This window comes from Leucoraja erinacea, chromosome 11 (genome assembly GCF_028641065.1).
Source record: "Leucoraja erinacea ecotype New England chromosome 11, Leri_hhj_1, whole genome shotgun sequence".
Classification (NCBI taxonomy): Eukaryota; Metazoa; Chordata; class Chondrichthyes; order Rajiformes; family Rajidae; genus Leucoraja; species Leucoraja erinaceus.
Window position 1 is genome coordinate 20,874,636 of NC_073387.1, and position 18,409 is coordinate 20,893,044.

Here is an 18,409-nt window from a genome sequence, read left to right on the forward strand (position 1 = left end):
CTTCCTATGGCTTTATGTAGCAAGAACACTTTAACGGGAGGATCTGATGGTATTTCTTTGTTCAGCAAAATTGAATTTATTAACACAACTTCATAATGCACGGAAATGAATGTTTCTGTCATTGTTCAGGCAAATAACCCTCATACTACATAGAGACATAAGGAACTGCAGATGCTGGAATCTTTAAACCCAAAACGTCACCTAATCCTTTTCTCCAGAGATGTTGCCCGACCCACTGAGTTACTCCAGCATTTTATGTCTATCCATGGTGTAAACTAGCATCTGCAGTATCTTCAAAAGCATCTAGGGAGGGATTGGACATGACATTTTGGGTCAGGACCCTTCTAATAGTTCAAATTATATCGTTCGTGGCATTAAGCTTATTTGAACTGTCAAACTTTACAGAGTGAGGCCACATGCAAATTGGAGGAGTAGCACTTCATATTTTGCTTGGTCAGCTTACAATGCAACTGTGTAAACGCTGATTTATCTCATTTCAAGTAACTCCTGCATTCCCCCTCCCTCACCCTAGTTTGCCTATCAATTCCATTGTTCGCATCCTCGTTGGTGAGAGAATGGAGCAGCTGGGATTGTATACTCTGGAATTTAGAAGGATGAGAGGGTATCTTATTGAAACATATGATTATTAAGGGTTTGTATATGCTAGAGGCAGGAAACATGTTCCCGATGTTGGGGGAGTCCAGAACCAGGGGCCACAGTTTAAGAATAATTGGTAAGCCATTTAGAATGGCTGTTGTGGTTCTACTGAATTGCAGAATAGACATAATGAATGCATTTATATTCATATTTATTTCTCATGTCCTTATATTTTAGTTCAGTTTAGATATACAATGTGGAAACCAAGCACACCATTGATAGTTCAATGTTATTCCTCTTTCTCATTCACTCCCTACACACTAGGGACAATTTACAGAGGACAATCAACTTAGAAACCCACATGTCTTAGATATGTGGGAGGAAACCAGCGCACTTGGAGAAAACCCACATGGTCACAGGTAGAAAGTGCAAACTATGCACGAACAGCTCCCGTGGTCAGGATCAAACACTGGTCTCTTGTGCTGAGGCAAAAGCTCCACCATCTGTGCCACCATGCTGCCCTGCACATGCATTGATTAAGAAATACAATACATTTTCAAGTAGAACATTTGAGAACACCTGGCTTCTGGCACTGACTCAATGGTGACAGTCAGTTCATCCATGAAGGCTCTGATTGGCGCATTCCTGACTTGGTCCGAGGGCCCCGACACTCTGGCTCAGCAGACTTGACGATCACATTCATCGCCAAGGCAAAAAGGATCACAAAGATGGTACAGCCTGTGATGATCCTAACTTCCAGTCTGTGCCACTCTGATGTTACTGATCCTGATGAGACTCTCATGCTGAATTGGTTGTAATAGTCCAGGATGAGATCTACCAGTTGGCTCAGCACATGATGCTTGGCCATGAGTCTCTGGATCAGCTTGTGTGGGATAGAGCCGAAGGCATTGGCCAGGTCAAGCTAGAACACTGTCAGGTCTCCCTTGTTCTCCCTGACTTCTCTGATGAGCTGGGTCACCACTCCCATATGCTATAGACACCCCAGCACTCCAGATAAGCCTCCCTTTTGCACTGAGCTGTCGATGTAGCCATTGCTGGAGAGGAAGTTGGTCAGCCACCTCGCCACTATGCTGAAGAAGATCTTGTCTTCAACGCTTAACAAGGAGATGATCCTGAACTGATCGATCATCTTGGAATCATTTTCCTTTGGGATCCAGACTCCTTCAGTGAATCGCCGCTGCTGTGCCACTTTTCCTCTCCCCCAGATGAATTTCAGGATCTTCCACAGCCATTTTATTAACAAGGGGCAGTTCTTGTTGACCCTGTAGGGGACTCTGCTCAGGCCAGGGGCTGAACCAGATTGTGCTCTCTTCACAACTTCCTTGACCTCTTTCAGGAGTGGCTCTCTACTATCAAATGCCTTGATGGGTGGAGGTGGTTTTATCAGGATGTTGCACTGGCCCAGCTCCTGCTGCCTGACGGGGTCGCTGTAGGTGGTCTGGATGTGCCGGTCGATCTCCTTAAACTCCCACTGCGCTTCTGCCCTAGTAGTTGTTTGGTGAAGCCGAAGGGGTTGGCTATGAAGGATGCTTGCTTCCTGGCTCTTTCCTTCCGGCGTCATCGGTGCCACTCCGCTCTATGGAGGGTCAGCAGCTTTTTCCTCAGGATGGTTCACAGCTCAGCCAAGAGGGGGACGTTGCTCTTTGCTGGCCTCTTTATACTGCTTCTTGAGGGACTTCAGCTCCTGCTGGATCTTGTGGATCTTTGTTGCTCGCTGGTTCATGGTTAAAGGTGTTCTGGCCGGCTTCTTCTCCACTGCTCCAAACCTTTTCACAGCCAGGCTGACGATGATTGTCGTCATCGTCCGCAGCTTTTGATCCACGTCTCCCTTCGCAGTTGCTTCTAGCACCTTGTCGATGTCCTCATCGAACAGATGCCAGACTGCCGTCTAGCAGGCCTGTGGCCATTTGACTCGAACCTTCTCCAGAGGTCTGTTCTGAAGGTCAAGTTGCACCACTTGGAAGCTTTGGGCTCTATGGGGTGCCTCCGGGCCCGGCTCCTCCTGCGTCTCACCAGATAAAATACCTGTGTGATGTGACACTCCCTCTCCCTACAAACACTTCATCCGGGTCTGGTGAATCTTCAGGCCTCGGCCGTTCTTGCAGACCTTTCAACATCTGCATAGTAGGTTGTCCATTGCCTTGAGTCGTTAGCCTTTGATTCGTCAAATTAGGGTGCTCACTCCTCCTCCTCTTGGGCACCCCTGGAGGTAATTTTCCATGTGTTTTTCAGTAGCGATTTGGGTCTCCTCTCGGAGGATGAGGTTTGGGCTGTCAACCTGCCCGGCCCCAGTTGCCGTCTTTCCGAGCTGTAAGTTTGAGTGCAATTCAAACTTAAGAGTGGAAGAAAAACTGGGTTCCAGGCCAGGGGCTTCCATGCATCTACAATCCACCTATCTTTTGCCAGACTTTGTCCTGCCCCTATCTCTCTCCCAGCGTTCTTTCCCCCCTACCCCCTGGCAAAATCAGTCTAATGAAGTGTCCCCTCCAGAAACGTCACATATCTGTCTCCAGATATAGACACAAAATGCTAGTGTAACTCAGCAGGTCAGGCAGCATCTCAGGAGGTAAAGATTAGGTGACATTTTGGGTCGGGACATTTCTTCAAATATGCTGCCTGAGTTACTCTGCCACTTTGTGTGTTTTTTAGAATATATTATTTCCCTTTCCTATCTTTTACTTTCAATGGTAGTATACATCCAATGGTATTAACTAATCAACTAATCAAAAGTAATTTTCCTCTATTGACTTCGATCCCCCTTTTTGCGATGTTGGAAATTCCCTTATTTGTCATACAGTTCGATAAATTTTCACTATAGTGAAGATTTTATGGCGTTTATTCTCTGTTTAATTTTAACTTTGGATTCTAATTTGTTTTTGCCAGGAAGTTAAAATTCTTGTCATTTTTGGGCTAGGTTCATGCTGACATTTTTAAACAGCACTGTTCAGCGTGGTGAGTATTGAGTCCTTTGAGGTTTCCGCAGCCACGTTGTGATTCAGATGGGGAGCGAGAGGAATTCGAGAGAGTTGAGTAAATGCAAGTGCAGCAAGATCTGTATTGTTTAGTCAGCAGTTATAAAGTCTGCTCTGGCTGGCTCAGCATCACCACAGCTGCTGTTTCAAACTGTCGCCAACATTTCAAGCACTAGATCTGCCCAAGAAAGGAAGGTGGTCAATGCATGGAGATATGCAGTGAAGATGAACACAATGTACTGGAGTAACTCAGTGGGTCAGATGCAGCATCTCTGGAGAAAACAGATGGGTGATGTTTTGAGTCGGGACCCTTCCTTAGATTAAAAATAAGGGAATGGAACTGGAGATAGGAAAAGGCCAGAACAAAGCAGGGCCAATAACAGATGACCAAGGAAGGGTGGAGCCAATGGTAGTAATGGCCCAATGTTAGCTGGGGAAGAGGTGATAACAAAGGGATACAAGGATATGAACAGTGGAACAGGCAGGGTTTGCTGTGCTATCCTTCAGGCCCTTTACAAGAAACCAGTGCCATTTCTGAAAGGCAAGTGACCAGTTTTTAAGTGTACAGGAGACAATGTCATCAATCCCTTAGAGGACCAAAGCACAGCTGGACCTCACAACTTTTCACTGAGCATCTGTGTTTGCAAGAATGGTAGGTGTTCTTGATGTAATTGAAACTTGCTGAATAGTGAAAGACCTGGATAGAGTGGATGTGGAGAGGATGTTACCACCAGTGGGAGAGTCTAGGACCAGAGGGCACAGCCTCAGAATTAAAGGAGGTACCCAGAAAGGAGATGAGGAGGAATGTCTTTAGTCAGAGGGCTGTGAATCTGTGGAATTAATTGCCGCAGATGGCTGTGGAGGCCAAGTAATTGAGTGATTTTAAAGCGGAGATTGATAGGTTCTTAATTAATAAGAGTGTCAAGAGTTATGGGGAGAAGGCAGAAGAATGGGGTTGAGAGGGAAAGATAGATCAGTCATGATTGAATGGCTGAGTAGACGATGGGCTGAATGCCCTAATTCAGCTAATATAATAAGAACTAGTCCAAAAGAGCATCTAAATAATCGCATCAATCCCACAGGCAACAAGAAGTGGAATGTTTGCACTAAACCTGTATCACCTTAACACAGTGGTCCTCCGATTCGGAATATCGGAAGCCTTAAGTGAGCTGGTACTCTATACCCCTTTGCGGTTTCACGTGGTCATGAACAAATCAAAGGCAACATTTTGAAAAATGGCAGTGGTGCTTTTCGCATTGTGCTACTCAGTATTTCTTTTTCACTCTGCATTACTATCGGACATTATCTGGTCACCTCCACCTTTGTCATTCGTGGGAGCTTGATTTGTGCAAATCATTTATTAGATATCCAACAGTGACTACCTTTCCAAAAGTATGTCAGTGGCTGTACAGTTCTTTGGGAGTTCTGTAAGGGATGTGAAAGATGTATATTATATAAATGCATGTTCAACCTTCAAATATAGACCATCTAGGTATTACAATCGTGGTAATTTTTGGGGAGAAACAGGGGTTGTCCTGGACTCCTGCAATTTGCATTGATATCTAATGCACCACATTTTAGTTTAGTTTGGAGGTAAGATGTGAAAACAGGCCCTTTTTTGCCCCTCCAAGTCCATGCCGACCAGCAATCACCCAAATACTGTCCCACTCACGAGGGATAATTTACAGAAGCCAATTAACCTACAAACCTGCAGGCCTTTGGAATGTGGGAGGAAACTGAAGCACCCAGAGAAAACACACGCACTCACAAGAAGAACATACACATTCCATACAGACCTCACCCACGTCAGGATCGGGTCTCTGGCACAGTAATGCAGCAACTCTACTGCTGCACCACTGTGGCAAGAGTATCTAAGATATGAGGGCTTATACAAGGTGTAAGAGATAGACCAGATAGATCGGAATAAGAAATCATTCAGAGTTATGATTCCGCGGATTTTAAGCTGTGGGTGTTCACTGAGATTCTAGGGTAATTGTGCATCGGGTCAACCAGAATTTGGCATTCAGCTGAAGAAGGAACATTAAATAATATTGAAAGGCAGACCTGGCTTGAGGGCCTACTTCTACATCTCTTATGTTTGAAGCATACCACTAATTTGGTAATGAAGATGACTTAATCAGTTTCCTTTAAATTATTGTGCTCTTCAGATCAATGACAGTCTTTTATTTTGTCACAGATCACACAATTATCTAAGGACCTGGAAGATGCAAAGACAAAGTTGGCCAACATTCCAAAAGAATCTCCAGTTCAAGTTAATGTCCCACCACCACCACCTCCTTTACCAGGTCAAGATCCATCATATCAGCTTTCAGGACAAGTGGGAATACCTCCACCTCCTCCATTGCCAGGACAAGTGGGGATACCTCCACCTCCTCCTCCATTGCCAGGACAAGTGGGAATACCTCCACCTCCTCCTCCATTGCCAGGACAAATGGGAATACCTCCACCTCCTCCTCCATTGCCAGGACAAATGGGAATACCACCACCACCTCCTCCATTGCCAGGACAAATGGGAATACCACCACCACCTCCTCCACTACCAGGTCAAGGAGGACCTCCACCACCACCTCCACTCCCAGGTCAAGGAGGACCTCCACCACCGCCTCCACTATTAGGTTTCGGTGGACCTCCACCACCTCCAGGATTCCTTGGCTTTGCCAATGTTCCAGTGGTCGCAGCATTACCCTTTGGGTTGGAACCTAAAAAGGAGTACAAGCCAGAAGTTCAACTCAAAAGGGCAAACTGGCCAAAAGTAAGTGAATATTTTTTTTTATCGTTTTGATTGATTGAATGATACAGCATGGAAATAGGCCCTTGGTCCCACCGAGTCCACATTGATCTTCAATCACCCGTTCATTTAGTTCTATGTTATCCTACTTCTACAAACACTCCATAAACGTGAGAGGCAATTTACGGAGACCAATTTACCTACAAACCCGCACGTCTTTGCGATGTGCGGGGAAACCATAGCATCGCCCAGAGGAAACCCATTGAGTCATGATTGAAGAACGTGTACATTGCCCACAGACAGCACCCGAGGTTAGGATCAAACCCTGATTTCTGATACTGTGAGGCAGCAGCTCTACCAGCTGTGCCACCAAATAGTTTTGTTTAGAATTGAATAGTATTTCATAATGTTTCATTGCAAGTGATGCAGATAGTAAGGGCAGTACAGTGGCACAGCGATATAATTGGTGCCTTACAGAGTCAGAGGCCTGGGTTCAATCCTGACTTCGGGGGCTGTCTATATGGACTCTGTTTGTTCTCCCAATGACCTGCGTGGGATTTCTCCGGGTGCTCCGGTTTCAAAGGTATCAAAGGTATTTTATTGGTCACATTCACATACACCTAGGTGTAGTGAAGTGAAATGCTTCGGGAGAGTCCTCTCAGCGGCTTGGGAACCCTGGAACGGCCGCTTCCTTACTGGAGGCCGCGGCTTCCGAAGCCAACAAGGCCACGCCGGTTGGAACTCCACAACTGGCGATCTCATCTTGAGATCCCAAGCTCCCGGTGTAAAGTTCAGCACCACCGCCCGCAGCTGGTTGCTTCACAGTTCCGCAGCTCCGCGATGTTTTCCTCAGTGATCTTCAGCTCACCGGAGCTCCAGCGCGGCGACCCGGGCAAGGCATCGCCCGCTCCGCAATAGCGCTCCAGCGCTGTGCCGCTGCCGAAGCCGAGGTTCTGGGCGGTCCCCGAAGGGAAACGCCGTTCCAGGTCCGCTGGTAGGCCGCGAGGACGGGTCGAAGCTGCAGCCCGGAGAAAAGCTGCCTCTCCGACCAGGTAGGGACCCTGAAAGGTAGTTTCACTCTCCCCCGCCCCCCACCCCCCAGATAAAAAAGTCTAGACCTCCAAACAAAACGCTTTAACTAACTAAAATAAAAATAAAAAGATGAAAAGACAGACAGCTGCTGGCTGGGCAGCCATGCACAGGACTTCGCCCCCTAGTTTTTTTCCTGCCACATTCCAAAGACATACAGATTTGTAGGTTCATTGGCATGGCAAAAAAAAATATTGTCCTTATTGAGAAGGATAATGTTTAGGAAAGAACTGCAGATGCTGGTTTAAATCGAAGCGAGACACAAAATGCTGGAGTAACTCAGCGGGACAGGCAGCATCTCGTGAGGGAAGGAATGGGTGACGTTTCGGGTCGAGACCCTTCTTCAGTCTGAAGAAGGTGTCAAGGAAAGACCGTTCACGTCGCGGCCCTGTTTTCACCCATCTTTCCACCACCACACTCAAGAAGCACAAGACAGACACCATTGTACGCAGATGCCGAGAAGTGTGTTCAGCTCTAGCTGAACAACCTCTAATCTTGTGTGTGGACTCGATAAGAAGAAGAAGTCTGAAGAAGGGTCTCGACCCGAAACGTCACCCATTCCTTCTCGCCAGAGATACTGCTTGTCCCGCTGAGTTACTCCAGCATTTTGTGTCTATCTTCTGAAGGATAATGCTAGTGTGTGGGGATCACTGGTCGGCGCAGACTCGGTGGGCAGAAGGGCCTGTTTCCGTGCTGTATCTCTAGACTAAACTAAACTAAAAAAATGACTATTTGTGAATATATTGATTAAAATGGCTTCAAAGTGTTTCCACAGATTCGCCACTCTCTCGATTGCCTTTTATCATTGCTGGTTCTGGATTTTCTTGCCATTGGGGACGTCCTTCCTGCATCTAATCTGTCCATTCCTGTTAAACGTTTTCAGCTTCTGTGCGATCACTTTTTGTTCTTTGAAGCTCAAGTGAATTTAAGCCTCATTGATCCAATCTCTTTTCATAATCAGTCCTACTATCCTTGAAATTAATGATGTGAACTTTTTCTTAATACCATCCATAGCGGTTCCTTAGCCGATATGATATGCCTGAACTTTAGTGATGAAATATTTCTCTCTATTATCAAGTGATTTCTTTCATCTCCCACATTTTATTCCATCTCCATGCTGCCCTCTCAATCAGCTTGCTTGTATCGTGTATCTTGAAGCCTCTTAACATCTTCACATTCTCACATCAGTCAGATTTGAATCCATTTTACACGGCCAAGAATTTCAGCCAGTTGAATTGTATTTATATGCATTCTTATCGGTAGCGGAGTTCGGCAGCATGTAGGATAACATGTATGCACTTCCTCCAGTTGTGGCATGTTTAGTTTTCTTTTCAATGGCTGACGTGGGCACAATGGAGTCTAGTTGTCATTTGTAGTGTAATTCTGTTTTTTGATTTGTATTACTAGAAAGCAAATTATTGGCAACTATCTGTAATTTTCTTTCACGTAATTGGCTATATTGTTATTCTATTTATCTTTCAGCTTCTGCCTAAAGATTTGAATGAAAAGTGTTTCTGGGTCAATGTGAAGGAGGACAAGTATGAGACTAAGGAACTGTTCACGAAACTCACTCTTACATTCTCTGCCCAGACAAAGTGTAAGTTACTGAATGGAAGACATTTTGATTAATTTAATTACTTTAATCTTCCTAACTCGGATTCGAATACCTCCAGATTCAGGAACAGTTTCTTCCCAGCTGTTATCAAGCAACTGAACCATCCTATCACCAACTAGAGAGTGGCCCTGACCCACCATTGGAGATCCTCAGGCCATCATTATTTGGACTTTACTGGATATTATCTTGCACCAAACGTCATTCCCCTTATCCTGTATCTGTACACTGTGGACAGCTAGATTGGAATTATGTGTAGTCTTTCTACTGACTGGATAGCACACAACAAAAAAGCTTTTCACTGTACCTAAGTGCATGTGACAATAAACTAGCCTATGTATCCCAGCTAATGGTATATATTTAGGATAAGGAATATAAGTTTGGATAATCTCAAATTCAAGACTTATAAGCCATCACGTTCTTGGAAATATTGTGCTTCAATTCAGGAGTTTTTAGGACTGAAAGTTTTATAGAATCCAATGTTTTCAAATGATTCTTTTACTAATACCAAATATTGGAATTCCTGATGCACAAGTACAGGATACAAATCTTTGAAATGCTAGGTATTCCTTGAGTCCGTTCGTTCCATAGCCCATGTGTCAATCTATCTTCTCGCTTTATGCAAGCATTCCCTAAGCTGCCCTTAATTCACAGCTGAATCAAAAATCTGTATTAATAACCTTTTCAACCAAGCCTCTTTCTGAACAAATATTGAACCAATTCCTTTTTAAGAAATTGGTTGATTCAGAATATGTTTTACCGACTACACTTTTCCAAATTCTGAAGGAAAGGATTGGTTATTGGCCTTGTCCTTTAATTATAATCTAATGCAAAATGTAATATGATTCTGTGCGTGCTGTCCAAAATACTTAGACTGCTCTACCATGTCTGAATAACGATGCAGGATATTATGTCATTATCTAGTGTGATTTAAGCCATTTCTCTCATTTATATGTCATGAACATCCGACAGTAGAACTGTAGAACTGTCTTTCAACACATTATCCATTTGAATGTCAAGTTCCTTCTTGACCATAATTGACCTGAAGAAAGATCCCAACATGTCCATTCCCTCCCCACATACTGCTTGTCCCACTCAGTTCCTCCAGTACATTGTGAATTACTCAAACATAGACAATGGGTGCAGGAGTAGGCCATTCAGTCCTTTGATCATCCACAATCAGTACCCCGTTCCTGCCTTCTCCCCATATCCCTTGATTCCGCTATCCCTAAGAGCTCTATTTAACCCAGGATTCTAACATTTACAGTTTCTGGGCTCTCAAGTTCCTGCCTGCTCTATGCACTTTGAACTTTATGCAGGAGTCACATCCCCAGTGATAAATAAAGTGGGAAGTCTTGCACTCTACTGGGACAAAATAGATTATTTCAGGTTCACCCATTAGCTTGATTAACTGATTTACTAAATTTTGTTCGTTATCTTTTTATTTTTGTCACTGTAAACTTCATTGATATTGATAGTCCATGGCAGGTTGAGCTCGCCTTATCTTCATTAAAGCTTCCAAATTATAATCGAATGCAACATTTATAATGATTCTGCGCTTGCTGTCCAAGATACTTAGAGTGCTCTGAGTATTGCCTGAATATTTTAGCAGGATATGTCATTATCTAGTGTGATTTAAGCTATTTCTCTAATTTAAGTTTTATGACCTTTCGACCGTAGAACTGCCTTTCAACACATTATCCATTTGAATGTCAAGTTCCCTCTTGACCCCAATGGGCCTGAAGAAAAATCACAACATGTCCATTCCCTCCCCAGATACTGCCTGTTCCACTTAGTTCCTCCAGTACATTGTGTTTTACTCAAGATTCCAACATTTACAGTTTCTGTGTAAATGTTCACGTGGTCAAGCAACATAGCTGTAACGTATTAGTTGAAATCACTGGTAGCGAGACCATAACTGTATAAATTGCTATAAACCCACAGACGAAGAGAGTAATAACAATATTGGGTACCAAATTCAGGGCTGAGGACTTCAAAGAGTGGTTCCATTTAGTGCTCCAAATCAGCTTTTTTATGGTTGGATCTGCTATAAAGTTCTGCCTCTTTCATTCTCACCCTGCTACCAAGTCAGTAAATTAAATTTCGTCATCAAGAGAGAACCTGATTTTTTTTTCTCTGCTTTAGTGAGAAATTTTAATGGTAAAATAAACCATGAGCTAAGTAATGGAACTATCTAAGCAGTGCAGTTTTAAACTGTTACCAAGCCCGAGTCTAAAACAGATAGGTCTTAATGCGTTCCTGCATCATAGTTAATTTATCTGGTAATTACTTGAACCACAAAACAGTATCTCAAATATTTTCTGGCTACTGGACTTAATGCACAGCTATTTTGGCCACGTTATATTCAATTGTTTAAGCACTAAAGATTGAAATATGTTTCATCTTTGCATTATTCTGGGAGCATAAGCTGTGAATTATAGGTGTAGGAAAACTGATTTATTTGAACAAAATATTCAAATACAAGAACTACATGATCTAACATATGTAGTTGAAGTTGCTTAGGGAATAGTAAAGATTATGATTAAAAGTAGGTTTGAGACATTTTCTTGCCAATATTGTTTCACACCGTAGGCACAAAATGCTGGAGTAACTCAGCGGGTCAGGCAGCATCTCCGGAGAAAAATAATAGGTGACATTTCTGGTTGAGACCCTTCATCAGACTAGTTCTAGTGACAACTGGTGGGGCACTTGAGACACTAGTATGTACTTGAATGTACATTATTAAAAAATAGCCAAATCACAGCTGGCCTTTGAACCACTGAACAATCTTAAAAAAAACAAGCCCCTTAGCAAGCTAAATACCATCAAGAGCGATGTTATTTGCACTATCAGCGACCCATCCAGTACCTTGGACAGGAAATGCCTTCTTCACTGGCATCTGGTGGCTGTAATAAACCTGTTCAATGTGCTATAGCAAGTCTCCTCGGGTAGATTATAGCATTCCTACATTCTCTGTAAAGGGAACTAGTGGCATCCCTCCTTGAGTGACACCAACATGTCCAACAGTGTAGTCTGCTCGGCCATTCGAGTGGTTCTAGTTCAACAGGTGCTGTGAGGTTGAATTTGGATAGTTCATAAATTATAGCAGCAGTCATTCGATCCATCACGTCTACTCTGCCATTCAATCATGGCTGATCTATCTTTCCCTTCCAACCCCATTCTCCTGTCTTCTCCCCATTACCCCTGACTCCCTTACTGAACAAGAATCCGTCAATCTGCGCCTTAAAAAGACTCAATGACTTCGCCTCCACAGCCTTGTTTGTGGCAATTAATTCCTCTGAATTAACACCCTCTGACTAAAGAAATTCCTCCTTATCTCCTTTTGAAAGCTATGTCCTTTTATTCTGGTCCTAGACTCTCCCACAATTGGAAACATCCTCTCCACATCCACTCTATTTGGGCCCTTCACGATTCAGTAAGTTTCAGTAAGTTCCCCCTCATCCTTCTAAGCTCCAGCGAGTACAAGCCCAGTGCCATCAAATGCTTATCATATGTTTTCCCAATATTTCACGGGATCATTCTCGTAAACTCTCTCCAACGCCAGCACATTATTCTTCAGAAATGGAGCCCAAAACTGTTCACAATGCTTAGGCATATAAGAACTTCAGTGAACAAGTTTGCATTTTATAAATAGCCAGCAGTTTTCTCTCACCAGTGGCTGTTTCTTCTAATGTTAATGTGCAAGATGCCATGATAAATTAAATTAATAACTTAGTGCTATCCTTATGAACACTCAATCACCAGGTTCCTGGCCCAGTACCATAGCCGGCACAACATTGTAACAAATGCTTGATGATCAGCACGGCCTTGAGGGACTGAAAGGCCTGTTACCTGGCTATATATGGAAGAGAATGACAGGCATAATCTTCGACAGTACCTCTATATTGCAAAGTCTAGCTTCCATTTGTGATATTATACAGACTGAATTTGGTGTGGCTCAATATATTTTATCCTGATTCTGATGATTTTTCTCTTCTATTCCCTCTTTGCAATTCTGTCATGGTGAAACGTGCAGCTAGTAAAGGTAAGACATTTTTTTAATTTTTCAATATCTGTTATGAGTTGATTTCTGATCGTTTGAATGTGTTAGATTGGATTCTGCAATTCTTTGAGCAGACAAAAGCTGTCAAAATGGAACACTGTTCAGAAGAGGTATTCTACTAAGCTGCACTTCATGTTGCTGGCCTATAATCTTCTTAATGCATGTGTAATAAAGAACAGTTTAAGCATGCAAATGGTTCAGTATGGAAATAATTGGACTGAACAAAGCTTAAATATATGCCTGTCTTAATTGAGTATGGGGCAGAAATAGGACAAGGGAAATAAGTTTTGATGGTTTTGCTAATCTGCTATAGATTGACTAATGTACAACTCTGCAACTAAATATGTCCTCCATATTTCTGATCCTAATTTTATTTTTTTAACTGATCATGCATTTAATAACCAATGTTATTCAAACCAGCCATGAATTAAGAGAGGAAGCAGCCAAGTCTTGTATGGAGCATTTGCGTTTTATGCACATACTTAATATAATCTTTGTGGATATAGAATATATTGAACTACACGTGCTATTTTGTAAGATTGATTTTAAGTGATTCCATGGCAAAATGATACTTAAATTAATCCAAACTTCTACGAAATTATTTTATTTTCCATTTTACCAAGCCAAAAAAAAGAAACATTAATTACTTTCAAAATGTTTGTAGTGATTATTCTCAACTTTATTAAAACTTAAGTTGGTTGGTGGTGCATGGGAAGTTTCATAGGGACTTTAATTTTCAATTAAAGTAAATAGCAAAGGACAAAGTCTACTTTCTGGAAATTAGTCTGGACCTGCACCACAATCAGATTTGTCTTTCTATCGCTGCACCCGCTGAGTTTCTCCAGCTTTTTTGTGTAACCTTGTCTTTCTATCTGATTATTTTGGTTATCATATGAATATGGATGGATATGTTTCTTAAAGTGTAGTATAAGATCTTTGAAGTGGAGGTTCTCTGATTTATCTTGCAATTAATTCAGATCTTCAGCTTCATTTTACACTTAGTTTACTTTTAGTTATTTCCGTTTTAAGCTTAGGACTGTTGTTACACTGGCAGACCATGAAAGCACCTCCCGACAGTTGTTTATTGTGACTGGCCTTGATATATTGTGTTTTGATTTTAGGAAGTAGGATTTTTTTTCTGTCTGCAACAGGAAGAATTTACATCTCAACTATCTGTTGCAGTATGTTACATTCAGATTGTGTAGGTTAAGACAGCAGCCTAAAAAAAAATCACTGCTTCAATTCATAGTATGCATATAGCAATATTTGTTCTGGTCAAATTTGTGGTGCTGCTATTTGAAGAGGCAATGTGTCTTGTTTAAGAATAACACCACTACGTTTTGGATGAAGGGTTTTTGTGTGGCTCAGTGAAGTTGCAATGATGCATCACTGATAATTTCTAGGCGTGAGTTATGATATCAGCAAATCTGATTTTTATTTTAAGTTGTAAATTTCATATCAGAAGTTTTTTCCCCATCAGTTTAACATTAAATTAGGGCAGCTGGAAAGGGAGATAAGGTTATTTATGCATGTCAGTGGGGTTAAATAAAAATGCCATCAATGTATGCTGTCTGGAGTTCAAATAGCAATTGGACTTTATTTACAACCAAAGTAAACGCCACCCACAACTTGTTTAAGAGACGCCTGGATGTCTGCTTGCCCTGGGAAGTTAAACTAATATGTTGGAACTGTTCTTGACAGAATTTTGCAATCTTTAAGAATTCGTGCAAATCCTCAGAAAGGTTTATATTGAGCTCTTAAATCTATCTCTGTGTTGCCAACGTGACTGGAAACTTATTGTTCATTTGGTACAGGCAGAATTCTAACAGATGTGCATATAATTAGTTTTGAATTGTTGAGTTTGTGTCATCATAGCAATGCCGTGTATCATTTATCGAAGGACATAGCCTTGTTTTGAATTTTCTGAATTTTAAAATAACCTGTACAGGTTAAACTATGAATATCTTGGCCAACGTTTCCATTACTGATCTTCACAGTGGAAGCCTCAATTGTTATCTAACTTTGACATCTTTGTCAGACATCTGTTTTCACACAATAACAGAATAGACTCTGTTTCTATATTCCCCTTCATTTAATGTGACTCTCTCAAGTAGTTGGAAAAAAAGTTATTTCACAAACTTTTCTTTTACTTATGCACAAGTTGGCAAGAGAAAAGCGAGAGGTTTCCAATGTTTAATGGATAATTCTTGGCTCTTCATTCTTTCTTTCCCCCAATATTCTATTTCAATTTCGGCTGGAAAATCACAGGACAGCAATCTTTAAATTATTGCTTGCAGCAGTAGCAGTTAGCTCTTAGTTGTCACTTTTGAGTGGCGAATGCAGTGAGGGAACCCATTGTTCAAAGAACCACTTTGATACCAGCTCATTCGGCTGTTGTGGCAGTTGTTTATTTTTGTGAATATTCAATGATCAATTATTGATCAATGATACTTTATCAATCAGTCAATGATACTTTATTGTCACGTACATAAATACAGTGAAATTCTTTGTTTTGCATACAATCCGGTAAAACCTGTTATTATTTCTGAAGTGTCTTACGTTTCATATATCTTGAATCCTGGAAATTTTATCTAGAATACACACATCATCTATTATATATTAAAACTGTGTGGCTGCCGCCTGCAGCCTGGCGTCCGGCTGCCTTTTGATTCACTGCTCCTTCCTATCAGCTTCCAACACACTTCAAAATAAAGTTGCAAGACAGGAACACTCTGAACTTTTCACCTCAATGGGATATCACAGCAAGTGCTTCAACAGGAGGGGGAGGGCCAATTGGTATTGCAATTGGAACTGCTGCAGCAGGCAGGGTAGGCGCAATTGGAGTTTTTTTTCAATCCACTGCTGAGGGAGGCAGGGGAGTGCTGGAATCTTACATTTGGGAACGGGTTCAGTTCCGTTGGAGGAGACGGGTGCATGGTGGAATATTGGGTTGGGGGATCACACCATTGGGGGAGCAGACCCAACGGGTCTGCACTTGGTCTAGTTGTACATAAAAATGTGTTTTGTTTCTCAACTGTTTTACCTGCCTGTTTTAGCGAGACAGACAGGTTGAGTTAAATAATTTTTATTCGCAAACAAAAATGATAATTAAACTCAGTACACGTGTGCCTGGCTAGCAAACATTAGAATAGCTCCTGTTGCTGGGAGGAGCGCTGACGACTGACTAGAAAGCCCGCGAACGAACCCCTGTGGTCACGTGATCAAGCCAACCAATGACGAGGGTTCGAACTTCCCCAAACCACCACTAGGTGACGCTACAGGACCCCACCACCCACCCCCCCCCCCCCCCCAGGTGGGCCAGACCGTGGACATCTTCGAACACACGCCGTCGCCAACCCATGGGGACGATAGGGCATGGCCTCCCGGTGGAAACGTCGCAGAGGACCGTCACGCCTGCAGGACTGAACGGAACATCGGCCAATACCAGGCCCGACGCTGCGGTCCGATAGGCGTCCATCTCACCGCCCTCGTGTGGCGCAGCAGCCAGCCCAAAATAGTCCATGCCCGGGTCCACAGACAACACAGCTGGGACTGCAGGGCGAGATAAAGCGTCCGCGACCAGGTTCAGCTTGCCCGCCACGTGCTGGACATCGGTGGTGTACTCCGACACAAACGCCAGGTGCCGCTGTTGCTGAGCTGACCAGGGGTCGCACACCTTTGTAAACGCAAACGTTAGGGGGTTGTGGTCTATGAACGCCGTGAAGGGCCTGCCCTCGAGGAAATAGCAGAAATGACAGACCACCAAATAAATGGCCAGGAGCTCTCGATCAAACGCGCTGTAGCTCCGCTCCAGAGGACGCAGGTGCCGGCTGAAAAAGGCAAGCGGTTGCCAGCGTCTATCAATAAATTGTTCCAGGACCCCTCCGACAGCAATATCCGAGGCATCCACGGTGAGGACGGTCGGAGCAGCAGGTGGCCTTGGCCAGCGCCTACTTAGCACCGTCAAAAGTAGCCGCGGTCTCGGCGTCCCACACTAGGTCCCGTGGCTTACCGGCCAGGCACTGGAACAAGGGCCGCATGATCCTGGCCGCCACTGGCACGAAACCATGATAGAAATTCACCATGCCAACGAACTCCTGCAGCCCCTTGACGGTGAGTGGCCGAGGACACTGCCGAATCGCCTCCACCTTAGTGGGAAGAGGTGCAGCACCCTGTGAGGTGACATGGAGTCCCAGAAAGGAAATAGAGCGGAGCCCAAACTGACATTTGTCGGAATTTATAACCAGCCCGTGGTCCTAAAGCCGTTGGAACAGCACCCGCAGGTACCCACAGTGTTCCTGGTGGGAGCGACTGGTGCCCAGATTGTCATCCAGATAAACAAACACGAAATCCAACCCCCGACCCACCATATCCATCAACCACGGGAAAGCCTGCGTGGCGTTCTTCAAGCCGAACGACATCCGCAGTCATTCAAATTGGCCGAGCGGGGTGATGATGTCGGTCTTGGGCACATCATCGGGGTGGATGGGAATCTGGTAGTAGCCGTGCACCAGAAACACCTTGTAAAAAATGGTAGCACCGTCCAAGTGGGCCGTGAAGTCCTGAATGTGCGGGACTCGCTAGCGATCAGCGGTCGTGACAGCGTTCTGGCAGCGGAATTCCCCACACGGTCTCCACCCCTCAGAAGGTTTAGGGACCATTTGCAAAGGGGATGCCCATGAGCTGCTGGAATGCCGCACAACCCCCATGTCCTCCATTTGCAGGAACTCCTCCTTGGCGAGATGCAGTTTGTCGAGCGGGAGCTTACGCGCCCGTGCATGCAGTGGGGGGCCGGCAGTAGGAACATGATGGACCACCCCATGCTTAGGGGCGGCCACGTGAAAGCGAGGGATCAGAAGCTACGGGAATTCAGCCAGTATGGGAGCATATGCCCTGCCCACATCCGTCACCGATCCGAGGTGCGGGCCGGAGGGAACAACGGGCCGCGAGGGCGCGGGCCAGGGGAACTCCGGAGGAACGAGGCGCTGGCCCCGCACGTCTACCAGTAAAGAAAAAGCCCGCAAAAAATCGGCGCCCAGCAATGGCTGGGAAACGTTCGCATTAGTAAAGGCCCAAGAGTAACGGCGGGAGTCGAGGATGAGGAAACGGGTCCGAGTGCCATAGGTGCGGATGGGGCTGCTGTTGACAGCGGTCAGGGCGGGGCCATGCTGACCACCACGAGTATCGAGCCCAGACGGAGGAAGGATGCTCAGCACAGCCCCGGTGTCCACCAGGAAGCGAATGACGATCCCAGACGTAGAGACGATGGTTCTGGCCGACCGCAATAACCTCTACTGGCAATCAGC

At 44.1% G+C, this 18,409-nt stretch overlaps 1 protein-coding gene across 2 annotated transcripts in view; it reads left to right on the forward strand.

The window, feature by feature from the left end:
• Positions 1–13,614, forward strand: part of LOC129701509 (protein diaphanous homolog 1-like) — a 168,510-nt gene extending 154,896 nt beyond the window's left edge. The window contains exons 16-18 of one of the 2 annotated variants that reach the window (XM_055642739.1): positions 5,788–6,363; positions 8,911–9,025; positions 13,077–13,614. In XM_055642739.1, coding sequence (XP_055498714.1) covers positions 5,788–6,363; positions 8,911–9,025; positions 13,077–13,102 — 717 coding nt within the window. In that variant the 3' untranslated portion in view covers positions 13,103–13,614. The remainder of the gene's footprint in view (positions 1–5,787; positions 6,364–8,910; positions 9,026–13,076) is intronic. The other variant, XM_055642740.1, reaches the window with a different exon arrangement.
• Positions 13,615–18,409: the final 4,795 nt, after the last annotated feature.